The 26,574-nt window shown below is 37.9% G+C and overlaps 1 protein-coding gene across 1 annotated transcript; it reads left to right on the top strand.

Moving 5' to 3' along the window:
* Positions 1-5,001: 5,001 nt before the first annotated feature.
* Positions 5,002-8,623, top strand: K441DRAFT_620752 (amino acid transporter; the record flags this gene model as incomplete). The annotated part of the gene is made up of 13 exons (XM_067645943.1): positions 5,002-5,062; positions 5,118-5,425; positions 5,471-5,542; positions 6,321-6,498; positions 6,567-6,726; positions 6,775-6,865; positions 6,918-6,950; positions 6,999-7,140; positions 7,190-7,504; positions 7,584-7,767; positions 7,822-7,910; positions 7,965-8,208; positions 8,273-8,623. The coding sequence occupies exons 2-13, from the start codon at positions 5,338-5,340 to the stop codon at positions 8,621-8,623; spliced, it is 1,947 nt and encodes a 648-aa protein (XP_067498311.1). The 5' UTR covers positions 5,002-5,062; positions 5,118-5,337.
* Positions 8,624-26,574: the final 17,951 nt, after the last annotated feature.

Here is a 26,574-nt window from a genome sequence, read left to right as displayed (position 1 = left end):
TTAGGCCTCTCTACTTAAAGAAGTAGCCTTTACCTATAACTTTAAGGTTTATGCTATAATGAAGCGTTCCCCTATTAAGCTCGCCTATAGCTAGCTACTAAATATCCTAAACAGAGTCTCGGACGGCGTCTAAGACGCCTAGTAAGGTAGGGAGTAATCTAAGTTAATAAATGTTAAACTTACAGAGACGCATTTATACACTTTATATATAAGGCAGCGGCGGCGTTAATAATATACGCCTAATAGCTTTAGGTAAAATACTATAATTATTACTATCTGGCTAAGCATTTCGCCGTCGGTAAATAAGTCCTACTCTCCTCTAAGAATATCCACACGAAACGTCCCTATAAAAAGCTTAACTATAAGTTTATGGGACCGTTTTAGATCCTAAAGCGTATAGGACAGCAAGTATATAAGCTAGAGCTCCTACTTACTATAGTACAGCTCCACCTAGTCTTCTATATTTCCCTACTAGAGCCTTATAGGTTACGCCCTAGGTTTTAACCCCTAGTAGTAAAAGAGCTTAAGGAAGGTAGCTAGGAAGTAAAAGCAATTGTTACCTACTAGGATTGTACTAGATAACTATAGTACCTTATTAAATAGCTAGAATAGCTAAATAAGTATAATAAATGGAATACGAGATAGAACTTAAGAATTATTAATAATTATTAAATAAGTACCATAAGCAGGATACCCTAGCCTTATAGCTAAAGCGTAGGCGAAAAGTAAGCGCCGCTGTTAAAATATAACCTATATTAAAGCGAAGTAGAGGACGTCCTAAGGGATTAAAGAATAAGTAACGATTGTTATAAAAACTGCGGCCTTAATTTAAAAAGCGCCCTTCTTAGACCTAGTCTATTACTCTATACTAGCTAAGCAGATTGCTTATATATTAGAGAATAGGCCTATTTATAACTAGGGTTTATTTAACTAGGGTCTATAACCTACTAGTAACCCACTAGTAGTAACCTATACTAATAACTTATACTATTCTATATATATACTATATAGATAACACATAAGGCTAAAGTATAGGTTAATAGCGGATTTAACAGGTATATAGCCTTACCGTCCTAAACCTGGCTGTATATAAGTAACCTATAACCTAGCTATAAAGTATATACGGTGCTACGCCAGTATAGCGTAAGGCTAAAGTAGGGTTAGCGGCGGGTTTAATAGGTATATAGCCTTACCGTTTATAAATCTAGCTATATATAAATAACCTATAATTAACCCGTGAGGTACTAGCAACCTACCTATATAAGTAAACTTTTAGAATATTTCTAGTCTACTAAATTTAGGCGACGGTATTAAGCTCTACTAGCTTTACCTATTAAATAGACTAATTAGGATTTTCTATACCGGGTATATAAAATTTGTCACAGCGACTCAGTCAATCGAGGCACGAGCGCCGTAGAACGTATGCAAGCCTGTACAATTGGTAGTCTATTGACCCGGATATCAAGATAAGGAGAAGAAGAAGGTCGTGGAAAGGACACGTCTATATACATGGAGCCAAGACGTAAGCGAACCCCCCTGACTAGGCCCTATCCAGGTTACGCGCGTCAGTGCCGTAACAAAATTGCTACTAGCTCGGTTAAATATAGGGGAGTCTTAGCAAGGCAAATCTAACTAATTAGATAACTTTAACCACCGGTTAAAGTTCCTTAATATCTTCGCACCGCGCATATATACTACCTATCTCTCTATACGCAAAATTAAGACGCTCTTTTCCCTTTAAATTTTTTCCTTACTAAGGTGTTTTATGGGGTTTTATTAAGGCTTAAGTATATAAAGGATCGGGAACGACCCTTTTTAAAGGGGGAGGCATTATTAGGTAAAACCTAAGTAGAGAGTTATATAGCCGTAAGGTATAGGCGACCCTAGAGTAACCTAGGGGTGACTCGCCCGTAAGGCATGTGCGCTATATATGCCTAGGGAAAACCCTTCCTACCTCGCATATAGACTCCTCCTTTTCCCTTAAGGATTCGTCTCTGTCTATACAATATATCTATTATTCTATTATTGGACTCCCTATCCACATCCTCACCTTATAGCTACCCCTACGCGTAGCTATTTATCCTCTCCCTTACTTAGATCTTCCTTAATGTCTTTTAATAGGTCTATAAGTTTCTGCTATTTCTAGTCGCTGCTTTATAGTTATGTATCGCGATTTTCTATACGGCGTCTAACCTTTAAGACTACTACGACCCTTTATAAACTAATTATAAACGTTATATAAATATTATTAACTTATATAAGCTTTTATATATTTATATTTTTTAAATTAATATAATAAATATAACTTTTATTTAGTACCTAAAAAGCTTAAATAATTCTTAATTATAAATATAATGAAAAGAAATTTAAATTATATATATTTAATTTTATAGCTAACGTATGTGATGGGGTTATGAAGGTGACCCTAGTTATGACCGATTTACATTACCGCCTTCTTATTTAGGCTAACTTATTGCCTAAAATATACTGCCGCTTTGAACATCAACAAATTGACTTTTCTCCTTACTTCCCTTGTACAGAACTCTATATTACCAGAGCCATGCCTTGCTAGCCGTGTGCTCTAGATGCAGAAGATTGTCTATAAGTAGCTCTAACAACCTAGCGAACAGCAAGTTTCTATAAAAGCGCTGAACCTTGTGCGAAAGCCCGTGACGTTACGGAGGTCCCTACTAACGTACGCGCAAGCACGGGTGCGTATTTTACAGCCTACGTAACGTATCCTAGAGTCTACCTAGCGTATATTAAGGCATGAAAACTATTAATCGCGGATAAGCTCCAAAAGCGGGCGGAAGAGTCCTCCGCAGTTACCGCTGCAGCTACAGCTACAGCTTTTATTCTGCAACTTTAGGAGACTGCTAAAAAGGTAGTAGAAGAAGCTGCTTTACTAAAGGACTCGCAGGAAGTTACCTCAGCGAGCTCAGACGTGATTTTTTTAGCTAGCGTCGGAATAACCTACGCCGTCTTCCGAATTGCAAAATCACGTCTGAGAGGGTTTGGCGAGTTTTGTTAAAAACGTAAGCAAAATCCGCAAAACGGATATTGCGGATATCTAATTTATTCATTTCACATAACGCGTTATTATTAAACCCATAGTCACATTTTTTTTAGACGACTTAGGGCTTCTAAATGGTATTAATTTTATTATAACGGCTATTGCTTAGTCCTTGACATTAATTTCGTCAAAGTTAAAAAACGCGTTGTTAAAAGCGTAAGCATATATTATATCTTATTAAAAAGTCTACTAATAATAGATAAAACTATACAGATATATAGATATCTACTACTTAAAGCTATTGCAACACCTAGTAGGTGCTATAGTTGGGTCTTCCTTAAAAATATCCTCCCTTGGCCCGGAGTGTCTCTGCTACTACTAGGGGGCAGAGCCTCGTGCAGAGCCTCGTGCAGAGCCTTAGTAGAGCTTCGTGTAGAGCTTAATGCAGGGCTTCGTGTAGAGCTTCGTGCAGAACCTTAGCAGAGCTTCGTGCAGAGCTTCGTGTGGGGCTTCGTGCAGAGCTTCGTGCAGAGCTTCGTGCAGAGCTTCGTGCAGGAGCTTCGTGCAAAGCCTCGTGCAGAGCTTCGTGCAAAGCTTCGTGCAGAGCTTCGTGCAGAGCTTCGTGCAGAGCTTCGTGCAGGAGCTCTCGTGCAAGAGCCTTTCGTGCAGAGCCACGTGCAGGGCGTACAGGACGTGTAACTGTGCAGACGTGCAGACGTTTCGTACGGGCGATTAATTGCCAGAGACGTTTGTAGAGACGATTGTATGGGCGCTCGTACCGGGCGTTCGTACGGGCAATTGTAGAACCTTTCCTAGTATATTAGCGCTGGCGTGTTAGTAGAGCTTTGGAGCTCTATATAGGGCTTCGAAACAGAGCCTCGAGCAGAGCCTCGGGCAGAGCTTCGAGCAGAGCTTCGAGCAGAAGCTTCGAGCAGGAGCTTCGAGCAGAGCCCCGAGCAGAGCTTCGGAGCAGAGCTTCGTGCGGAGCCTCGTGCGGAGCTTCGTGCAGAGCTTTTGCAGAGCTCCGTGCAGGTCTCCCCCTGAGCTTCGTTCCGCAGAGCTCTCGCAAAGCTCTACGCAGAGGGCTGGCGGCGTGGGCGTAAGCGTTCAGCGTTGGTGTTTACTGCGCGGGCTCGGCGGATGCAGAGGTAGAATTAGGCCTCTACGGCGACGAATTCCTCTTAACGTCGCGCGCGTATAAGGAGCTGAAGATCTCATAGCTTTATAGAGTAGGCTTTTCTCTATAATTTGGTGTAATTTTTATGTCGACAGGTATGAGGTCTTCTCATATAAACGATGTTTAGGTTTTCTACAAATCTCGCCAAAGTCCCTCAGACTAAGAAAACGATTGCCGTCCTAAATCAGCTTAGCGGACGGTGCGGATATTCCTATATCCGCACAATCGATTTCTTAGTCTGAGCTTCTGAGGTAACGCAGGAAGGATAATGCGATGATTTGTAATGGCTTTTACTAATTATTTACCAGCAAATCAGCATTTTGGCAAATTTTGATTTTCAAATCGGTTATAACTAGGGTCACCTTTATAACCCCATTATATACGTTATATTTAACTCTAAAATACTATTTTATAGCTTAAATTTTATTATTATTATTAAATTTTTTATTTAAATTAGACTATATACTAAATATATTATAAATATATTATAACTAGTTACTAATAATAATTGGTTTTAGTTAAGAGGTAAGTTATATAGAAGAATAAGCGATTTGGGCTCGGTTGACTACATAACTTTGTATTTTGAGCTTAGGTTACCCCATGCAGGGATTGTGCATTAGCGCTTATGTTAGACCCACCTTTTAGCGTGGTACGACTGACTTGTAACCACGCATTGAGCCCGTGATCGGCATTGAGCCCGGGAGGGCCAAGAACTTGCTCTTGGCGCGTTGGGCGAGTAATAATGCCTCTACATCTTTGGCCGATAGGCGTTCTAGCCCCACGTATCACAACCATCTCTGCATGCAGCGGGCTCAAAGTTTCCAATTCTTCACCATTGGACGACACTAAGGCAGATTTCTCAACGCTCAAGAGTAATAATCATACGGACACAGGTCTCAGCGGACTCGCAAGGCTGACTGCCATTAGTGACGTGGTCTTACGATGTAGCACAAAAGGGGAAGGGCGCGGAAGCTCCCGCATTTCTCATAATATTTTCGCCTTGGTTGCCTGCTCAGTGTTCAGCTCTCCTTAGAGTCAGACAAGTGCCCTCCAGAACATTAGGAGATTATTTTCTCTCATTTGACAAAGGTGCAACGAATCTCAAATTCTATTTTGTTGGCCTTATGCTCACCAAGTGTCAACATTCATGGATCCACCACCATTTGATCGGCCGCAGTATTTCCTTCGCCATTTCGAGCATCTAGATCGTAGTTTATATCGACCTCAACTAGCAGGTAATACCTATCCTCAACTTCTTTACTCATTTACTAAATGTCAAGGCATTGGGATAAGCGGCACGATAGGTGCAGGTGTGTTCATATCATGCGCAGTGATGTCAGCGGTTAGGTTAGGTTACAAAAATGAGGCCAAAACCGATCCAAAATTCGGATTTAGGCTACTAACCGGTTATGTAACCGGTTAAACCAGATCAACCGGATAAAATATATAGATTTTGGAGTAATATAGTGTATAAAGCGGTAAAGGTGCTTAAGGAAGGTACGGAGGAGTTATATAAAGTAATGAAATAGTATATAGAGATCCTATAAAGCTTACAGGACGTCAGCAGTGATATTAGTGATTAATGAGCAAATTAGAACGTCGTACTTACTATTGTAAGTCTTGGCACGGTGTTAAATGACGATTAGTTGTTAATTATAAAACAATGAGGGTAGTATATGGGCAGTAATAAGGGTAACGCGATGAGGGTAGTAGTAAGGGTAGTAATAATAAAGGCGACGCGTTATGGGCGACGTGATATAGGCGACGTGATAGGGATAATACGGTTAGGAATAACCACCTTAACTTCATTAACTCCATTAAATTAACTACATTTAATCGATCTGATTATCTACAAAGCCTCGAACGGATTAACTCGGGCGTTGCTATACGGCAATTTTAAGCCAATAGACGAGGCTTGGCTCCCTTAGGTGACGTTCGCCCTTACCCAAATCCTTACCACTAAGGCCTTACTGGTTCCTGGTTACCTGGTTATCGCTAAAGCTTCAGAACCGATCCAGATTAAGCCAATAAAATCGTCTAACCGGTTAGGCTTTGAATTTTGGTATAACCGAACCGATCCAATAAAGTAACCTAACCAGTGACATCACTGATCATGCGGCGCCATTATAGGTATATCAGGCTCAGTTGGTGGGCCCTTGAGCTATTTGGTTGCCGGCTTCATAGTTGGCAGCGTCATGTATACAATCTCAGAGATGGTAGCATGCCGGCCGCTCACCGGGGCACTGATTGACTTCCCGCATACATTTATTGACCCGGCGTTGGGCTTCGCGGTCTGTACGATATATCTGTGCGTCTTTCAAATTTCAGAACCGCATTCCGTGGCCATATTGACTGGAGGATTCTAATCCTAAGCAGATTGGCAAACGCGCCTTCTATGGCTACTCTCACGGAACAGACGACTGAGCTCGTGGCAAACTTTTATGACCCGCCGCAACCACTTTCTAACGGAACGAAGGCTGGAATAAATGTTTTCCTTATATGTCTAACGACTGTTTCACATTGCTTTGGCGTTCGAGTACGGTTAAGGTCTAGCATAGTCGGCTCACGGCTGATATGATTCTAGTTCTATGGCAGCCTAGAGCGCGTGATAATGTGGTTTAAGCTCTGTCTGATAGTGCTAGTGTGTATTCTGATGCTTGTTGTTAATGTTGGAGGTCAGTCATCCCAACAATTATGAGCGTCTCCCAGTTCTGACAATGCATCAAGGTGGCGGCCCGAGAGCGAGTTCTTTTCATGCGAGTAAGTCTTTCTTTGGATTCGGTGCTGACCATAAGACTCACGCATCAGATTACACCGAGCATGGATTTCCTCCGGGTTTCAAGCCTACAGGATTTAATGGAACCAGCCTTAATACGACCTTACAAACCTCTGGAACTGATGATGCTCATTTTGGCATTCCTGGTTCTGGAGGCGTATTTGTAGCATTCTTGTGCGGCTCATGAAATCATTTTAGGGATGTTTCTAACAACGATTAATAGAAATTCGGTTACCATAGCCATTTTTGCATGCATGGGAGGGGATCTAGTTATCATGACCGCCGGAGAAGCTGCTGACCCCTGGAACGATCTTCCTGCAGTCACGTCGTTCGTATATCTGATCCCTCTCTTCTTATACCCAATAGCAACCTTCACTGCAGGGGCCAATGTCAACTATGGAGATCCATATTTGTCTCATCCTTGGGGCAAAACAAGCGAATCACTGTCCCCATTCATCATCGCTGTTCGAACCACGTCGTTACACGGACTATATTATGCTCTTAACTTCTTCTTTATGATCTGTGCATACACTGCTGCGTAGGTCTTATGCCTTTACGCGATATGACTATGCTTCTACTCTGTCGTCGATAAAACCTCTCCGCTGACCAGACCTCAGGAATACGGCCCTCTATGTATCAACCAGGGCAGCATTCATATGGGCGCAAAACTATATGTCAAAATGGATCGCAAACACCGTCGGACGGACCAACAACGGTAATACGCCTCTCACAGCAATTCTTTTTTGTTCTGTGCTTGGATTTCTTTCCCTCGTAGGCCTTTCCAAGGACGAGTACAGCCAGGTAAGATAAAAGCCTAGCGACTTCCCATGAATACCGTGTCTGATATTTTCAAAGCCAAGATTAACCCTCTCGGAATTTTATACTGGGTCAATTGCGTGCGTCTACATCAGTGAATGCTTGACGTTTTTGAAGTTCAAGGCAGGGTGAGTTTGAAAGAATCCTTTCAAGCCTAAGATACCTAATTTAGATGTGTATAGCTTGGATGAGCTTGAGAAACGTAGAATCTTCTCTCGCAATGACCCTCGCTACATACGGTACTTGTTCAAATCGCAATGGCAGCCGCTGTTCGCCTATATTGGCATTATTGGCTGTGGCATCGTGATTCTTTTCTCCGGATTCCCGGCACTTTTCATAATCAAGGCTCGATCCAGTTTGACCGACGTCTCGAATCTGAAGAAGGCGGAAGCTCTAGTCTGGGATGCCATAGGAGCCTATTTCGGAGTAAGACATCCATCCTTTTCTGGCGCTCGCTCTTGCCCCATCCCTGAAGCTCACCCACTCGCAGCCACTCCTGTTCCTTTGTCTCTACTTCGCGTATAAATATGGCTATCCTCGAACGGAAGCCGTTCACATACGAGACTTAACACTGTCGACCTACCTCTTCCCTGCTGATATGAGCGAGATCGAATTAGACAATCGAAATGCCGCAGACGCTGCAAGGAATCAGAACCCAATAGAGCAGCAACCTAGACCGGATGTAACCCTGGCGGAGGCACAGAATACTCTAGTCAGTAACAGGTTGGAAGCCCGGAAGAAAAGAAAGTGGCGAGGTATTCTTCGGGAACTGTGGAGCTTCGTAGTCGCAGATAAAGCTGAAGAGAGACAGAGCAATAGTACTAGGACGAATATGACTTGAGATAGAAAATGATACCTTTTGCTTTTTGTTTGGTCCGTTCACTCGAAAATAAGCCACTTCCCGAGCTTCACTCCACGGACCAAAATCTGATAATCTCACTCTCTATCAGAGACAGAAGATAGATTAGACGAATCGGCTTCGTCCCTTCTAATGCTCGAAGCTGCGACGCTTATGAAGTTAGTTAACCAGAGTTACCATTAAGGCGGCAGGCCTTATGTGAACCTCATGCAATCATCATCTTATCTTACGGTAATCTATAAGACGTGGTAGTAGTGGTTTAAGTAGCAGATAGGGTAAGACAGAAATTTTAGATACTCTCTGCTATCCCTTGGCCCGTCAGCGTCCAACGAGTAGTGGTCCGTGCACGAACACCAGTTTCAAAATAACCTACCTACTACAATGCAGAATACGGTTCTACAGGAAGGGTAGGTGCCAGCAACCTTATATCAAGAGACTTAACTCCCAAAGTAGGCGTGTATACCAAATTACTATAAATCAAAAGCTTTATATTCCTCAGTATGGGCGTGAAATTCGGCTCGGTTGATTGGCTAGTTCTTATTGATTAGCCGTTTGACGCGAATTAACGGGCCAAGGGATAGGGGAAGAGTCTCGATGCAGCGGCCTAACGGTGTTTTTCCTCCCTTTCTAGGACGCGTTACCGCGCTGGGATGTCTTCCCTAGAGGTTTTTTATTTACTTAGCATTAGGCAGTAGCCTACGGAGGTCGTTAGCAAAAGTTCTTATACCTTCCTAATTAGGAAAGTATGGCTTACCGCCCGCTGACCGCCCAAAATATACTAACGGCAGAAAATATCTAGCCCTACTACCTTTATTATACCGACACTAACGCTACCGGACCCCCTTAGTTTGCTCTAAAACTACTAGTAAGAACACCCCTAGCTTTAATCTTACTATACTAACTATGGGGTACTTTTAGCTCGTAACTAGGGCTTAGGCCCTAACTATAAAGGCTATAAGAGTAATGCTAGTGATTGTTACGGCACTGACCTGACGCATTATTATAACACGAGCACGGACCTGACCCCTGGGCGACACGTATATATATTGCCTCACCTCCTACATAGATCCTTACACGATATCGTTTGTCAATAATATATAGTCACCTCGTACCTCGTACCTTAATAGTCGGCATGTACTATAATAGTATGTCGTGTTATCTTATACGCCCCCGGTAGGGCTTTGTTTCTACTATTCTAAAGCTACATTCTAAAGCTACAACCCTACCCCAGGCGGAATTCTTACCCCCATTCTACGACAATGCCGACCTAGTAAAATCTCTGTACGTTAAGTTAAATCTATTTAAGTCCCTAAGCCGACCTCCTCTCTATATCCCTATCTCCAACAAGCCAATATCCTACTACTTTATATCCTAAGTTTTATAAGCTAGCTATAGGCCTTATTAGTAGGCTATAGGCTACTAGTCGCGGAGTATACCGTTCTATACCTACGGGAAGGAATAGGGGCTACTAACTGCGGGTAAACTAGGACGCTAGGTGTTTCCCCTATAGGCTATATCCTCTTTTTAAAAGCTATAGGTTACTAATCTCTGTCTTCGCCTCCATCTCCATCTCTAAGTCTGTTTTTAGCTATACTATTACTTTATATCTAAGTTCTAAGCCGGCTGTAGGGAGATACCCTATGGGCTATATTCCTTATATCTTAATTATAGTATAAGACTATAGGTTACGATCTCGTCTCTATCTCCGTTTCCGTCTCCATCTTTAAATTTATATAAATAGTACTTTAAGTTTACCGCGATAAGAATTTACGTTTTAACCTCAATCTCCGCACTCTAAGCCTTTTAAGTCTACGTAATAACCTTAATCTCTATAACCCCTAAGCCTTTTAAGTCTACGCCTTAATCTTAATCTCCGTACCCCAAGCCTTTTAAGTCTACGCCTTAACCTTAATCTTCGCAACTTTAAGCCTTTTAAGTATTAATATCCGCCATATACCCTATAGATAAATTTTTTCTTATCTCCTTTGTTTTACCCCTTTACCTTTAGCTTTATTTAGTGCTTAAAATAAGCACTAGCGGAGAGCGATGTAGTAGGGATATAGGTAGGAGGGTCTAAGGACTGTAAGGACGAGGACCTTTAAGGACTAGAAGGACGAGAACCTTTAAGGACTAAAAGGATAAAGATATATGTCTGTTTTTTTTTACCTCTATATTTCTACTACCGTTACTTAGCTTATAGGAGCTCGCCTTAAAAGGGGGATATACTGTTATAGCACTGACCTAACGCATTGTTATAACTTGGTGTTACTATAACATAAGCACGGACCTAACCCCTAGGCGACACGTATATATATCGCCTCACCTCCTATATAAATCCTTATACGACATCGTTTATCAATAATATATAGTCACCTCGTACCTCGTACCTTGACAGTCGGCACATACTATGACAGTAATGTCAGCGGTTAAGTTAGGTTACGGATTTTAGCCCTTAACTAAACTAAACTAAATTAGTAATTTAACCGGTTAAACCGGTTAAACTAATATAGAATTACTAAATTAAGTAAACGCTAAGCCTATATAAGCTAGTAAACTGGTTAAGAATTTTAACTGGTTAGCCTTTTTTTATTAGTTTAATCTAACCTAACTAAAGTGCAACCTAACCGCTAATATTACTGAGTAATGTTACGGACCTTATATTGGTAATAGAACTACTAAAAAGATATATAAATAGGCTAGTTAAGATAGTATAGAAGGCGCTAAAACCAATCGAGCTATAGAATAAGGGGTAGTTAAGTTATATAGCTAGTTACGTTATAAGTTTAGAATATAGAAATATAGAAATATAGAAATATAAGGGAAGTACTAATATATTAATGTACTAATATACTTAGTATATTTCTCAGGCGCAGTATTAAATACTTAAAGGACTATAGTTCTCTTCTTTATAGCAAATCTTAGAATATAATTAGAGTTAATCTATTAGGNAACCTACTTTACTAATTATATTTACGTTATTAACTCTTCTATACCTATATACTAAGCCTATTAATAAGTCTACCGTAGTATTTCCTATAAGGCTTTATTATAATAGGACCTTTTTCTATATAAAAAGGTAGTAGTATTACGGACGCTTTAAGTACGATATTATAACTACTAGGAGAGGAGCCGGAAGCAGCTAGTTAGTTAATTAAGGCACGGTCCAAAATGGAGCCGGTAGAACTATATAATAAGAAATAGTAACTAAGGTTATATAATATACTACGTATTAAATAAGAGAAATAAGGGGAACTTACGTACCTTATATATAAAGAGGATTTCTTAGGAGTACGGTTGTGTATTTAAAGGACTATAGTCCCTACCCAGATAGTTCTTCTCTTTGTAGTAAATCTTAGAATATAATTAGAGTTAATCTATTAGGCAACTACTCTACTAGTTATTATTACGTTGTTAACTTCTTGTTTACCTATATACCTAGCCTATTAATAAGTCTACCGTAGTTCCTACTATAAGGCTTTATTATATATTTACTACTAAGGTTATAGTATTAATAAAGTTAAATAATATGCTATTAAAAGCAGTAGCTATAACGGCGTCTATAGCGGTAACTACTTTAGGATTATATAAGGGATATTATTGCGGACACCTTAGGATGCCCTTAGGACAACCCCCGGACGCCCCTTAGATGGTCGCCGGTCACGTACTAGAGGCACATACCCGTAATATATAGTCTCCACAATCCTAGAGGCCTTACTTCCTTAAGGATTTGTCTTTCTTACTAATCTATCCTATTCCGCAATCATGTCCTTATAGCCCCCTGTCTATAAGATCCTTATATTTAAATCCTTCCTACTCCTTTTAGAAGGGTAGTCGGCTTTAAGGACTAGATTGTTTATTTACATCTTGTCACAGAACCCCACCGCAGGGGCCTCCATAGGAGAGCCCCGTGCTCTCGCGTACACCTCGCGTACAGCTTATATTAGCTACGCGTAGGTATATCACCTCCTTACGCCCTCGACCCTTACGATCGATCGCGCAACGTCTTGTAGACTCCTCGAATACATACGTCTTATAGCTACTGCCCCGTCCTATAACATTACGTTACGCCTTTTTACCACCGACACCTAGCCTATAACCAATTCTACGTCTCTATAATACTATAAGCGCTACTAGAAGTAGCGTGCCTATAAGTTACCTTACTTTATACTTCCAAGGAACCTATAATAGTAAGACGATATTCCTTACTAGCCACTATATTAAACCTAAAGAACAATCTAATACCTACACTTAACCTACAACGCCAATTAATCCCAGGAGAATTTGATTTATTAGCCCTAGCCTTAACCCCTAAGGAGATAGATACCAATAATATCTTATCTTTTATTAACTATATAACTACGGACAAGTAAGCGGAAGGGCTACTACCTATTAAAATTAAAATACGAGACGCCGAGACGTTTATAAAAATAGTAGCACGAGAACCTAATAAATACTACCACCTTCTATAGAACTACTACCTAAAGCTTATATAAGCTAAGATGCGTACTGCCTAAGATCGCGATATTATCTAAGACCTATAAGCTTGCGAGGCACTCGCTAATAACACACGTTAAGAAACCAAAGATAACCTCCGCGTATCTAAACGCGATATCTAACAGTTAAAGAAGGCTAAGATTATACTTATTGCTATAGTTACTAAAAGAAAAGGCATAATTAAATACCTATAATCTTAGCTTAATAAGCATATTCGTAACAACGCCAGATACCTCTCTACTATATATAACGCTACTTAAGTCTCTACGCCCCCGGCAACTTTACCTACTTAATACTTAATAGAGGGTTAGCGCCGAGCAGCCTTACCTAATAGGAACCCCTACTAAAGTAATAATAAAAGCTATAATGACCGAACCTAAGCTGCCACCGTAGGGTCTAATGTATGTTACCCTAATCCCCTAGTTTTCTAGGAAAACCGCAAAGAATATAGCTACTAGAAGATGCAAATCCACAAGAAACTAACTTAGAGTGCCTGCCTTTTTCCTATAGAAGATACTAAGATTGGCTACATTATTGGGCGAATAAAGGGTATACTATTTAATAGACTCTTCGCCTAATAGGAGACCAATAGCCCCTAAAAGTGGTAGTCCCACTAAGAAGTCCTTAATAATCTTAACCTAATATACTATAACTATAACCTACTAGCCACCAACCGAGCTAAACTACGTGCCCTAAAGATAAGCCCTACCAAATTATTTAATAAGTTCTATATTAAATTCCAAGAATATACCAGAGCCCTCGCCTAAGACAATACTAAAGACCAAAAAAATCTCCTTAAAAAAGTTACTTATCGCCTTAGTTACGCAGCCGCCAGCTATAACTACAATAATGTTTATAATATGGTAGCAGCTATATAGAAGATTAAACAACGACTAAATTAGATTGCTACTATAAACCCCCGCCCAAAGACCTCCCTATAGAAGCCCTCCGGACCTACTAAACTACCAACACCTACTACCCTAAGCAACACTACTAGTCCTAATATTAACCTTTCTATACTAACCTTCCCGTAAAAGCTACTAGATAGAGAACGCGAGCTACTTCGGAAGCTAAAGCGTTACTATAGATGTTATTAAGAAGGCTATTATAGCTATAGCCTAAACTACCTAATAGCTAGGTTTAGCAGCCGCCGCCTAATACCTAACCTAGTACCTTAAACACTAAATATATTATTATATGCCACTACCGTATAAGATAAAGACATAGTAATAGCGGTAGAGTTAGATACGGAAACGGAAAACGCCAAGTTTTAGCCCTAAGTTATAGGTTAGAACGCCCTAATAATAAGAGGATCTATATATCAGCCTACTTAATAGATAACTTAGTAAAGATAAATAAACAGAAATAGATAGTTTTACCTATAATAGGAACTACTACTAAAAAATAATATAAAAGCCGTTCTATAATTAATTATAGAGCTACTAATAAATTTATAGATACCTAATTTATACGTACTTATAACCTACCTACCTTACCCCTTACTAAAGCCCGCGCCCTATAACTCGCTAATAGTAGTTATACTGTATAGAAGATTACCTATATAGTATAACTCCACCTAGACATAAATAGGCACTAGGAAGAACTCTAGGCCTATATTATACTACTTACTAACTACCCTATTATTCTTAAAATAAACTAGCTTAAATAATACAACCCTGCCATTAACTAGAAAAAGAGAGAAGTAATCTTTAACTCTAAATACTATAGAGAGACCTGCCTAGGATATAGCCTAGCCGCCTCTATTTACTCCCTAGGATACTAACCTAAGGAACCCCTTATTACCCTACCTACGACTAACTACCACTATGTAAGTGCCGCGGCCTTCTACCACATAGCACGTAGGAAAGGCTGGACCGTTACCGCAGCCTCCCAATTATAACTATATAAGCTTAATAAAGAATAAAACCACGTCCTCTATAGTAATAGGATAGATATAGTTAACCTCCTAGAAAATAATGCCCCCGTAAAACTCTATAAACTTTTACCTTTAGACTTTAAGAAGTTTATAAAGCTTAAAAAAGGACTTACTAATAAGGAACTCCGCAAGCTCCTCCCTAAGAGGTACTATAACTTTATTAANNTNTNCTTANAAAAGAGCGNAGATATACTCCCCCCANATNNACCTAATAACTATNCCATTAATATTAAATAAGGAAAAACGCTACCCTATAAGAGACCCTACCTAATATTAAAAGACGAACTTCTAGTTGTTAAAAAGTATATTAATAAACACCTTAATAAAGGGTTTATTCGCCCTAGTATATCCCTAGCAGCCGCCCCTATCCTCTTTACTAAGAAGCTAGGAGGAGGTATTTAATTCTACGTTAACTATAGAGGACTTAACGCTATTACAATTAAGAACTAATACCCTATACCGCTTATACGTAAGACTCTTAAGCGGCTTAGCCAAGCCAAAATCTATACTAAGCTTAATATCATTGCCACCTTTAACTACTTTTAAATACGAGAAGGTAATAAATGGAAAACCGCATTTATATCGCGCTTTAGCCAATTTAAATATACCGTTATACCCTTTAGCGTATACAACGGCCTAGGCAGCTTCTAAAGCTATATTAATAACACCTTACGGGACTACCTTAATAACTTCTGCTCTGCGTACCTAGATAATATACTTATTTACAACAATAACCCTTCTAAGCATACCGAGCACGTTTAAAAGGTTTTACAGCACCTTAGGGACGTAGGACTTTATATTAATTTAAAGAAGTGCGAATTCTTAGTTATAGAAGTAAAATACCTTAAACTAATTATTACTACTAAGGGTGTCCGTATAGACCCCAAGAAGGCACGCATAATTACCGAATAGTAAACCCCTAACTATATTAAAGACGTATAAGCTTTCCTTAGTTTCGCTAACTTCTATTAAAAATTCATATATAACTTCTTAGGTATTATAGCACTACTTATAGCAATAATGTGAACAAAAGGCCTTTTTATAAAAGAAAGAAAAATATATCTATATTTTATCTAGACGCCTAAATATAAGAAGGCGTTCTAAGACCTTAAAAATGCTTTTACCAAAGCACCTATCCTAGCTTACTTTATACTAGAATAATAACTCTATCTTAAGACTAACTCCTTAAACCACGTTAATATAGGCGTCCTTTCCTAAATAGGTAATAACGGTTTCCTTTACCTAGTCGCATTTTATTTATTTAAGCTTATACTATAAGAATATAACTATAAGATCTATAATAAGGAACTTCTCGCGATTATATAAGCGTTTAAGAAATTCCAACTAGAACTCTCCTTAGTAGAACCTAACTAGCCAACTAAAGTCCTTACGGATTATTGTAACCTTAAGTACTTTATAACTATAAAATAGCTAAACTAATACTAAGCACGCTGGAACAAGTTCCTCTTTAGTTTTAACTTTAAAATCGTATATAGGCTAGGAGTATAAGGTACTAAGCCTAATAGCCTAACACGCCGCTTATAAGACCTTCCTTAGTCTAAAGATAACCCCTATAACTAGTTCCAATAATAAATAATCCTAAAATCACGGAATTTGGCCCTAGGTATACTACCTACAATAAAGCCAACTATACCTCAGCTCTATACTATAAAACTAGAATTACCTCCTAAAATTAACAAGCTTATTACCACGGCATATAACACCTCTATTAACCCATTACTGTATTAACTTATTACCGCAAAGACTGCTAGCGCCCGTACGCTACCAACTAAACTCTAAAGCTTAGGCTAAATTAATATAGCAGCCTTAGAAGTAAAAAAGAACAGGCTCTATTATAGAGGCCGTCTATTTATCCCTAACTTAGAAAATCTATAACGGCAACTAATCTAAATAGCCCACAACCTTTAATTAAGCGGCCACCTAGGTAGAGGAGGAACCTATAAGCTTCTTAGCCGATACTACTTCTAGCTTAAAATAATAGACTTAATTAAACGCTTTATAGGCGCCTACTATAGTTATAAGCGCGCTAAGACCTTTAATATAAAGTACTAAGGACTACTATACCCTCTACCAGTACCTATATAACAATAGGCAGATATCGCCATAGATTTCGTTATTAACCTACCACCCTATAAGCAATATGGCCGTACCTATAAGAACATCCTTATAATAATATACCAACTTATAAAAGAGCGCCACTACGTCCTAACTAAAGGCGTAGCTGTTAGCAACGTTACTAACGCCTTCTTTTACGAAATCTACCGATTATATAGGTTACCTAACTTAATTACGTCCGACTAAGGCATATAGTTCGGCTCTAATATATAGAGACGAATCTGCTAACGCCTTAGCATCTCTATTAAGATATCTATATCCTTTTACTACAAAACTGCTAGGTAACTAGAAAACGCTAATGCTAGCATAAAAGCGTACCTACAATAGGTAGTCGCCTATAGTTAAGATAACTAGGTGGATTACCTCCTACTAGGTAAATTCGCAGCAAATAATTACGTCTTAACTACTATAGGACTTACCCCATTCTTCGCGAACAAGGGATATTACCCCTAATCCGGCATAGAACTACTAGAACCTATTAATAAGAAACTGCCATATAGAAAACGCCTTAAGATGCTACTTACTGACTAGCATACAGACCGTATAAAAAATCTACTTAACTACTATAAGGGAGAAATGGCCTAGGCTTAAGCAAAGTAGGCCTACTTCGCCAACTATTATAAAACGCCACCACCGGAGATACGTGTTAGTAACTAGGTATAGCTAAATATACGCAATATCTCTACATAGAGGCCTATAAAGTCACTTAATTATAAGAACCTTAGCCCCTACCTAATTAAATAAGTTATTAACAGGGGAGCCGTATATAAGCTAGAGCTCCCACCTACCCTAGCTACCCGTGGGATATAGCCTGTATTTTACCTATAGCTATTACACCTTTACTAGCCTAACCCCTTACCGGGGCAGACATAGCTTAAACCCCTACTAGTACTAATCCGAGATAAAAACAAAGATAAGAACCACAAAAAGTGGACCATTAAATAAATTATTAACTCTAAATACTTTAGTAAAGGTAGAGGACAACGGCTCTACTATAGAGCTATATACACAGGATTCGATATAGATTAGCCAGAATAGCAACTATAGAAAGACTTTAAAAATGCAAAGGATCTAATTAGCGACTTTTACTACGCGAACCTACAGAAACCGGGCCTAAGCAAAGATTTTATACCTAATCCTCTATAGGAGCCCTTATAGAGTTAAACCGTTATACATTACCATATAGGGGCAAATTACCGTTAGATTGCCGTTAGATTACGGTAAAGTGCAATTACATAACCAGAATATTATTAAAATGTCCAGGAACTTTAACCGGCGGTTAAAGTTATCTAATTAGTTAGATTCTTAGATACTAAGCCTTATTATATAACGTTGTTTTAAGCCTTTAGTAATACCCCCCTTTCTTCTTTTCTATACCCTAAGTGTCCCTTCTATATATATATAGTAACCATAGCGTCGCCGGAGCTCCGCCTCTATAGGAGGGGGGGTAGTGTTATAAAACCCTACCGCAGGGGCCTCCATAGAAGAGCCCCGTGCTCTCGCATACACCTCGCGTACAGCTTATGTCAGCTACGCGTAGGTATATTACCTCCTTACGCCCTCGACCCTTACGATTGATCGCGCAACGTCTTGTAGACTCCTCGAATACATACATCTTATAGCCACTACCCCGTCCCGTGACACATCTTTTGTTTATAACTACTATTCTCCTTTAAAATCTTGTAATAACCTAAACGGAAACTCTACGGATACCTTATAGAAAGCCGTCGTGCAAAGGTAGGAAGGTCCCTCCGATAGTAAGAGATTGCGATAATATAACCCTCTAGGTAAGATGGCCGAATAAGCTTTAATACCTAGATACTCTAGGAGCTTAAAAACTCTCATATACCTATGGTTACTGGCAACGCTAAGGAAAATATAGACACCCTTTATAACGGTTATAATACTGCTAGAAAGTAGCCGGAACCCTTCTAGCCCCACCTAGGCTAATTAGAAGATTAAGCGCTAGAGGTAACTCTAAGATCTTCCCCTAAGCTAGAAATGCTAGAAGAATACACTAATATATTTAATTAAGGAACTAACTAGAACCCTCCCGGAAGACCACTAGCCTATAATTAGTATAGTGGCGGTATATAGACTACCCACGAGCTAAGCGGGCCTACCCCTTTAGGTAATCTAAACTAACTACTAACTTAAGACTTAAGCCTCATAGGGAAATCTATACTAGCTATTAGTACTAATACTACCTTTATAGCCGGAGCTTCCCTAAGGCTAAGGTTGGAAAGTTAAGAGCCCTAAATTAATATTCTTTAAGATAGATATTAGGAAGCTGCCGTAAGGCTCTTAAAAGCTATATAGGAAGGAGCTACTAATAAATATATTAGAAACCTTTAGGGGTAGGTTTAGATCTAATAGAGCTTAATCTAGGCTAGATAAAATCTTTTATATTCTAGCTAAGGCTAAGGGCTTTTTAGGAGCTACTTAATACCTACCTAAGGAGGTATGGAAGACTTAGAGAGTGTGACGGCGCTAGGGCGCGTCACCTAGTCAGGGGTTCGCTTAGGACTTGGCATATATATATGGACGTAGCCTTACCACCTTCTCTTGCTCCTTAGCTTAATATCTTCGTAATACAGCATTCGTTCGCTTCTCCTTGCAAGCATTCATTTAAGTCTCTATCGAGACATTTGTTTAATAGTTCGAGCCGTTACAGAGAGTTATCTACGCTATAAATAGAAAAAGGATATAGACTAACTAGCTAAGGCCTCTAATAGTTTAGAACTCCGCCATAGACCTAACGCCTAGTAGTTAGACGATTGGGTTTATAAGGTAGATAACTTCTTTAAGATGCTGATAATATAAGATGATACTAAAGAGCGTATACGCTAGATTATTAGCAAGATTAAAGACCGATTACTAAACTAGATTGTACTTAATTAGCTTAATAAAGAGTAAATTACTATATAGCTATAGCTGTAAACCTTTCTAAAGAAATAGACTTAAGATCCATATATTATACAATATAATAATGCAGAGCTATTCTAGAATGGGATATAGCTTAACCGCTACGACTTCCACCAATTTATAAACTTTATAGAAACTTATACTTAATAGATAGATCTAGAGCCCTTTAAAAATAAGAACGGTAGCATCCGTAAGAAGGAGAAGATTAGGTTTATTTAGGCTAGAATTAAGCTAGTAGTTTATAATAAAATAAAGCGCGTAGGAGCCCTATTACGGATTACTATATACGCAGATTTCGAACGAGCAGTTCTAGATACGGTAAGAAACTAGACCTCTTTTAGTAAAAAGCTAGGGGGTTATTAGAAGCGCGGGCACTCTAGTAGTAATATAGGGCAGGCTTAACCTTTAAAGAAGCCTTTTTTAAAGAAAACTTTAGAAGGGTTAAAGTTAGGAACCTTAAATAACGGGAAAGACTTTTAGGGTTATCCCGATACCTATTTAGCACCTTTATAAAAATACTCTAAGAAGTTAAGAGAAAACTCTAGAGGTAGATCCTATTTTTTTAAAAAAAAATAAGTAGGGTAATAACCGCACTAATAATCTAAAAAAAGAAAAACCCTAGTCGCGGACCTCTTCTAGCTATAACTAGGGTAAGATACGGAAGAAAAGACTCTTTATATCGCTGTTAAGCTAGAAATAATACTCTTTATAGGTAAGATATGTTAGTTCTAAGCACTATATAACAGCGGCGCTGAAATTAATTTTATATAATATAATTTAGTAAAAGAGTATAAACTTATCCTATTATAAAGATAGCGGAAACCCATTATAGGCTTTTTAGATAAGTATTGGATTAAACTATATAGTGCCTATAACCGCACTAAGGTAGTTAGTCCGTAACCAGGTTATAACCTTATTCTTAGATACCCTTAGCTTATAGAAGTAAATCTTAAGATACGCTTTAAGATAGGAGCCTTTAAATAGTAGAATAATAAAGATTTAGAAGGGTGTATATTACTAATAAGCCTAAAGGATATCCTAGAGAATATAGCCCTAGGCGAAATAGTATACGCTCTATACCTAAAGGAGTATTAGATTTAACCCCTATTTAATAGCAAGATGGGTATAGAGCCTAGTATAGGTAATAACCCCTCTATAACGGAGACCCTATAAGGAACTGCTAAATAGGTTGCGGAGATATTATAGGGAGGTGGCGATCTTAAGGATTTTATAAGATACTTTAACCGCTATAGGTTACTCTGGCTTAAGTAATATATAGAGAGTATGCTTTAACACCTTAAATATTACGTTAAAGAATTCCCTACCCTCTACTAGCTACCGTATATAATGGTATAACGTATAATAGCAACTATGTATAAGCAACTACTATAGCGTATAACGCTGCCTATAAGTATCCTAAGGGAGCTTTAGAACCTACCTAATAATAATATAGAGGATAAACGCGACCCTAATTTATTAAATATTCTAGTAGGCCTAAGGGACTTACTAAGGGTATTTTTAGGTAGGAGAGCTAAAGTCCTACTATAGAACTTAGAGTACGATTATGTAATTAATCTAGAAGAAGGTAAATAACCGCTGAACCTTCTTATCTATAACCTTTTGCGTAAAGAGCTTAAGGTCCTATAGGAGTATTTTAATAGCTTACTAAAAAAGGGATAGATCTGGCCTAATAAGTTGCTAATAGGCGCGCTAATCTTCTTTATCCTAAAACTAGATAGAACTATAAGGCTATATATAGACTATTACAGTCTTAATAAGATTATAATTAAGAACTATTACCTACTACTACTAGTTAGTAAAATGCTAGATTGACTATTTAGGGTAAAGATCTTTATAAAGTTAGATTTATAAGACGCCTATTATAGGCTCCGTATTAAAGAAGGGGATAAGTAAAAGACCGCTTTTAAGACCTAATATAGCCACTTTAAGTATCTAGTAATGCCTTTTGGGCTAGCTAATACGCCTATAATATTCTAATTATATATTTATAGAGCCTTAGGGGGACTAGTTAACCGTATATATATTATCTATTTAGATAATATCCTAATCTGCTTAGAAGACGAGGATTAGTATAAGTAATATATCCGCGAAGTGCTGGAACGTTTAGATAATTAGGGCCTCTACGCTAAGGCGTTAAAGTATATCTTTAATACTAAGCAGGTTAAGTTTCTAAGTTATATTATAATACCTATAGGTATAGTTATAGACCTAGTATGGGTATAAATAATCTAGGAGTGGCCGGAGCTAGAGAGTTACTAGGATATTTAAGTGTTCCTAGGCTTTGCCAATTTCTATAGGCGCTTTATCTATAACTACTTAAATATTACTTAATACCTATCCAACTATATTGCGGAAGCTTCTTAAGACCTAACCTAAGAAGTAAAAAGCTTAAAGGTAGTAAGGAAGAAAACTAAAAAGGGACTAACTAAATAGTATAAACTATAGTTATAGCCTAGAAAGGTTTAAAAGGCCTTTTAAAAACTTTTCGTAAAGTTTACGAAAGCTTTATTACTGCGGCATTTTAACCTAGATTAGCTATTAATAATAATTACTAATATATTAAATTTTACCTTTATTAGTATCTTACTATAACCTAATAGGCATCCAGACGCTACCTAGCTCCACTAAAGACTAGTAGTATTCTATAGTAGAAAATTCCAGGGGCCTAAAGTTAGGTATTATACCTACGATAAGGAACTGCTAGCTATAGTTAACTGCTTTAAATAGTAGCGATATTACCTTAAGCACGCGAGCTATACTACTTATATACTCTTAGATTACTATAATCTATACTACTTTATAACTATAAAGGAGCTTATACCTTAATAAGCTAAATAGGTAGAGAAGCTCGCGTAATTTAATTTTAAGATTAAATATAAGCTAGGGGAAAATAACTCTGCTAATAGATTGTTATGACGGCCAGACTATACCAAAGGCTTTAAAACGGGAGAAGGAAAATAGATAATAGATATCTTGCTCCCTATATTATAGAATAAGCTTTAGGTATAGGATGCTTAAGTACCCATAGCTCTATATACTAAGTCTTAGGTAGTATAAGCCCTATTAGTTTCTATTAATGTTCTAGCTAGTACCCAGTCCGTTGCTAATAAGGGTCTAAATATACCTAGATAGAATATCCCCAATATATTCTTAGAACTTAGTAATATATTATCCCTAATTGTTAAGCTATCCCCTTAAGCTAATAGCGAAGCTATAAAGCAATTAGAACTTGGAGCCCTATAATAACTAAAGGACTTTAACCTTATAGCGACCTTCCCAATATATACGCATTAAAGAGTTGCAAAATCTATAGTACTATCTAGTTTTATACTTAGAGTAGTATAGGATAAAATAGCTTTTACTTAGAAATTATCTAAAAGGTTAACGGATCTTATCTGTAAGGTATAATAGAGGGACGCTTCCTATATAAACCTTAATGTGGAAGTAGACCGGAAACGTGACGGAAAGAAAGCTACTAGGCGCTATTATTGGGAACTAGACCTAATGGGCCTACTGCGTAGAGGTGGTAAGGTTTAGGTGCTATAAGAAGTAAATCTACGACAGAAGATTCTTATAAAGAATTACGATGATCCTCTGGGTGGCCACTATGGTTAAGTAAAAATAGTAGAATTACTTTAGCGTAAATACTATTAGCTAAGACTTAATTAGGAAGTAAAGGAGTATATTAGCTATTATAAGAAGTATTAAGTATATAAGATCCGTAGGCATAAGCTATAGGGTCTACTTAAATTAGTTCCCCCCGCTAGTAAGCTATAGTAATATTATGCTATAGACTTTATTACGGATCTCCCGCTATTTAAAGATAGCTAAGAATAAATATATGATTTGGTCCTTGTACTTATTAATAGGTTTTTAAAGTATATTTAATACCTTCCTATTAATAAGATAATTAATATATAAGAGCTTACTAACCTAATTAAGGAGAAATGCTTTCTTAAAGTAGATTAGCTATACTCTATTATTACTAATAGGGGCAGCGTCTTTATAAGCTAATACTAGTTAAATCTATGCTTTTATTTAAAGATAGACTACCGTTATAGTATAGCTTTTTATTTATAAACGGATGGGTAAACGGAACGCTAGAATTAGGAACTAGAGTCTTACTTATAAATATATTTAAACTACTAGTAAGATAACTAGTGTAAGCTACTTCCGTATATAGAGTATGCTTATAATTTAAAGCAATATATATTATATAAGTATACACTAATCTAGATTACCTATGGCGTTTAATTATTTAGGTTTAATAGTATACCTAATAATTACTAGCTAAGGCCGTATAATTAGTTATAGGATTCTATTGGGAAGTCTAAGGACTATTACGGGACTTAGTTAATCGAGGCACGAGCGCCGTAAAGAACGTATGCAAGCCTGTACAATTAGATTGTTTATCGACGAGGATATTAAGCTGAGGAGTAGAAGGTGGAGGAAAGGACGTCTATATATATGCGCTAAGTCTTAAGCGAGCCCCTAACTAGATCCGTTACGGGTGCCGTAACAAGGACATCTACTAGAGAGTATAAGGATACCTTTAGGAATGGAAGGAGTAATAGAAGTATATAAAGCAGAGCTTATAAGATACCTAAGAGTAGTAGAGACTTTGGTATAACTATAAGCACTAAAATAAGCATTTTAGAGTAGGCGATAAGGTTCTATTATGTTTAATAAATATTAAGACCTATTGACTATTAAAGAAGCTTAATATAAAATACCTAGGTCCCTTTTAAGTTAAGGAATAAATTAGCAAGCTAGCTTATTATCTCTAGCAACCCCCATCTATAGCCTATATATATTTAGTGTTTTATATAAACCTACTAGAGCTATAGTATAGACTACTACCGGAAAAGAACTTCCGTTTAGGCCCAATTAAACACCCTAAGGTAGTAGGCGAGTAATATAAGGTTAAAGCTATACTACGCTATAAGCCTGTTAAGAACAAGCTTTAATTTAAAGTTAAATGGCTAGGCTAGCCTACTAAAGACTCTATATAGGAACTAGAGGATTACCTTAATTATTGCAAAGATATTCTAAAAGAATATTGGGACTAAGGTTTACAATCTACAAGTTATAAAAAGCGCTCTGATACTACGGTGTCATTGCGACCTATAAAAAAAGCTTGCGAAAAGAGTAAATAGGTTAAATCGGGTATAAAACGGATAGGCTCCAGAAACCATAGGGATAGGGCTACAGCCTAAGACAGGATAGGTTCTTAGCCTTTTTATATATATAGCATAGAGTTAATAGGGCATTTTGCTAGAATTACATTCCTATTTATTTATCTATATTAGGAATATTGTTTTTAGGGCTTTTAGGCCCTTTTTAAAAGCCTTTTAAGGCCTTCCCGAGCACCTAATTAAGGTCCTCAATTACTACTATATATAAAAATAAATCCCAAATGCCTAATCCGAAAAGCCACTATGCCTTATCCTTAGGAGTAAGATTAGTATCTATCGGCCCTCTAAGGGATGGCTAATAAGAATGAGATTTAGAACCCTTAGTAGGGGTATAAGTAGGCATAAAAACAGGGGCAGGATGATAAGGTATAGCGAGGGCAGGGATCTTTAAACGCTTAATACTAATATTAGGTCTAAACTAATACTAATAAAGCTATTGCGGCGTAAGCTTATAGTTAATAAAGACACGCTTAAGCCCAGAATAAATAGAGATATTAGCTGGCTGGTATAGTCTAGAACTACTAAGACCTTGCTACGGTAACTGTTAGTTACCTATCTGCTAGGTACCTAAAGGGTAACCTACCTAATACCGTATTATATTATACTCTCTTAAAACTTGACGCGTATACGCGAACTCCTTTCTATAGTAGACGGCAACCTTCTTTTCATTACCCCTATCCCTTACCCTATCCTTAGTATACCAACCTTACTCTTATATTAGGCGTTGCTAGCTAGCTTACTAAGAATTATAGGCGGTATAAATGGCTATAGTATAGTCTTAAATTCAACTAAGTTATTTAGCATTTGCGCTAGAATAAGAAAGAGCCCAGGCGATATAGTAGTTAAGAATATTAAAGGAACGTCACCACTTAGGCCTAGGCTATTAAAGCTTAAAGTTAGCAATAAAAGTCTATTAAGAATAGAAAAGCTCACCTTAACGTAACTGCCGCTTTTAGTACGCATGTATTAATTATAAAGACTAAAGGTATTAGATCTAATATAGTGCGTCTTATTATAAGCCTCCAGAATCCTATTATTAGATTTCTGGTTTTTTAAAGACGTATAGGCAAAATTATTAGGTAGGACTAGTACCAGTTATAAGTTAGTGGAGGTTATGGTTCCATATATAAAGGCAGGGCTAGGATACGCTGTAAAATCTACTTAAAAGAGTAGTTAGTAGGAGAACAAAGAGGCATATTAAATTATTAATTGAAAAAAATCTTAAT

The sequence above is a fragment of the Cenococcum geophilum genome (assembly GCF_001692895.1).
Source record: "Cenococcum geophilum 1.58 unplaced genomic scaffold K441scaffold_64, whole genome shotgun sequence".
NCBI lineage: Eukaryota > Fungi > Ascomycota > Dothideomycetes > Gloniales > Gloniaceae > Cenococcum > Cenococcum geophilum.
The sequence above is the reverse complement of the archived record's forward strand: the minus strand, read 5'-3'. Positions and strand labels throughout refer to the sequence as shown.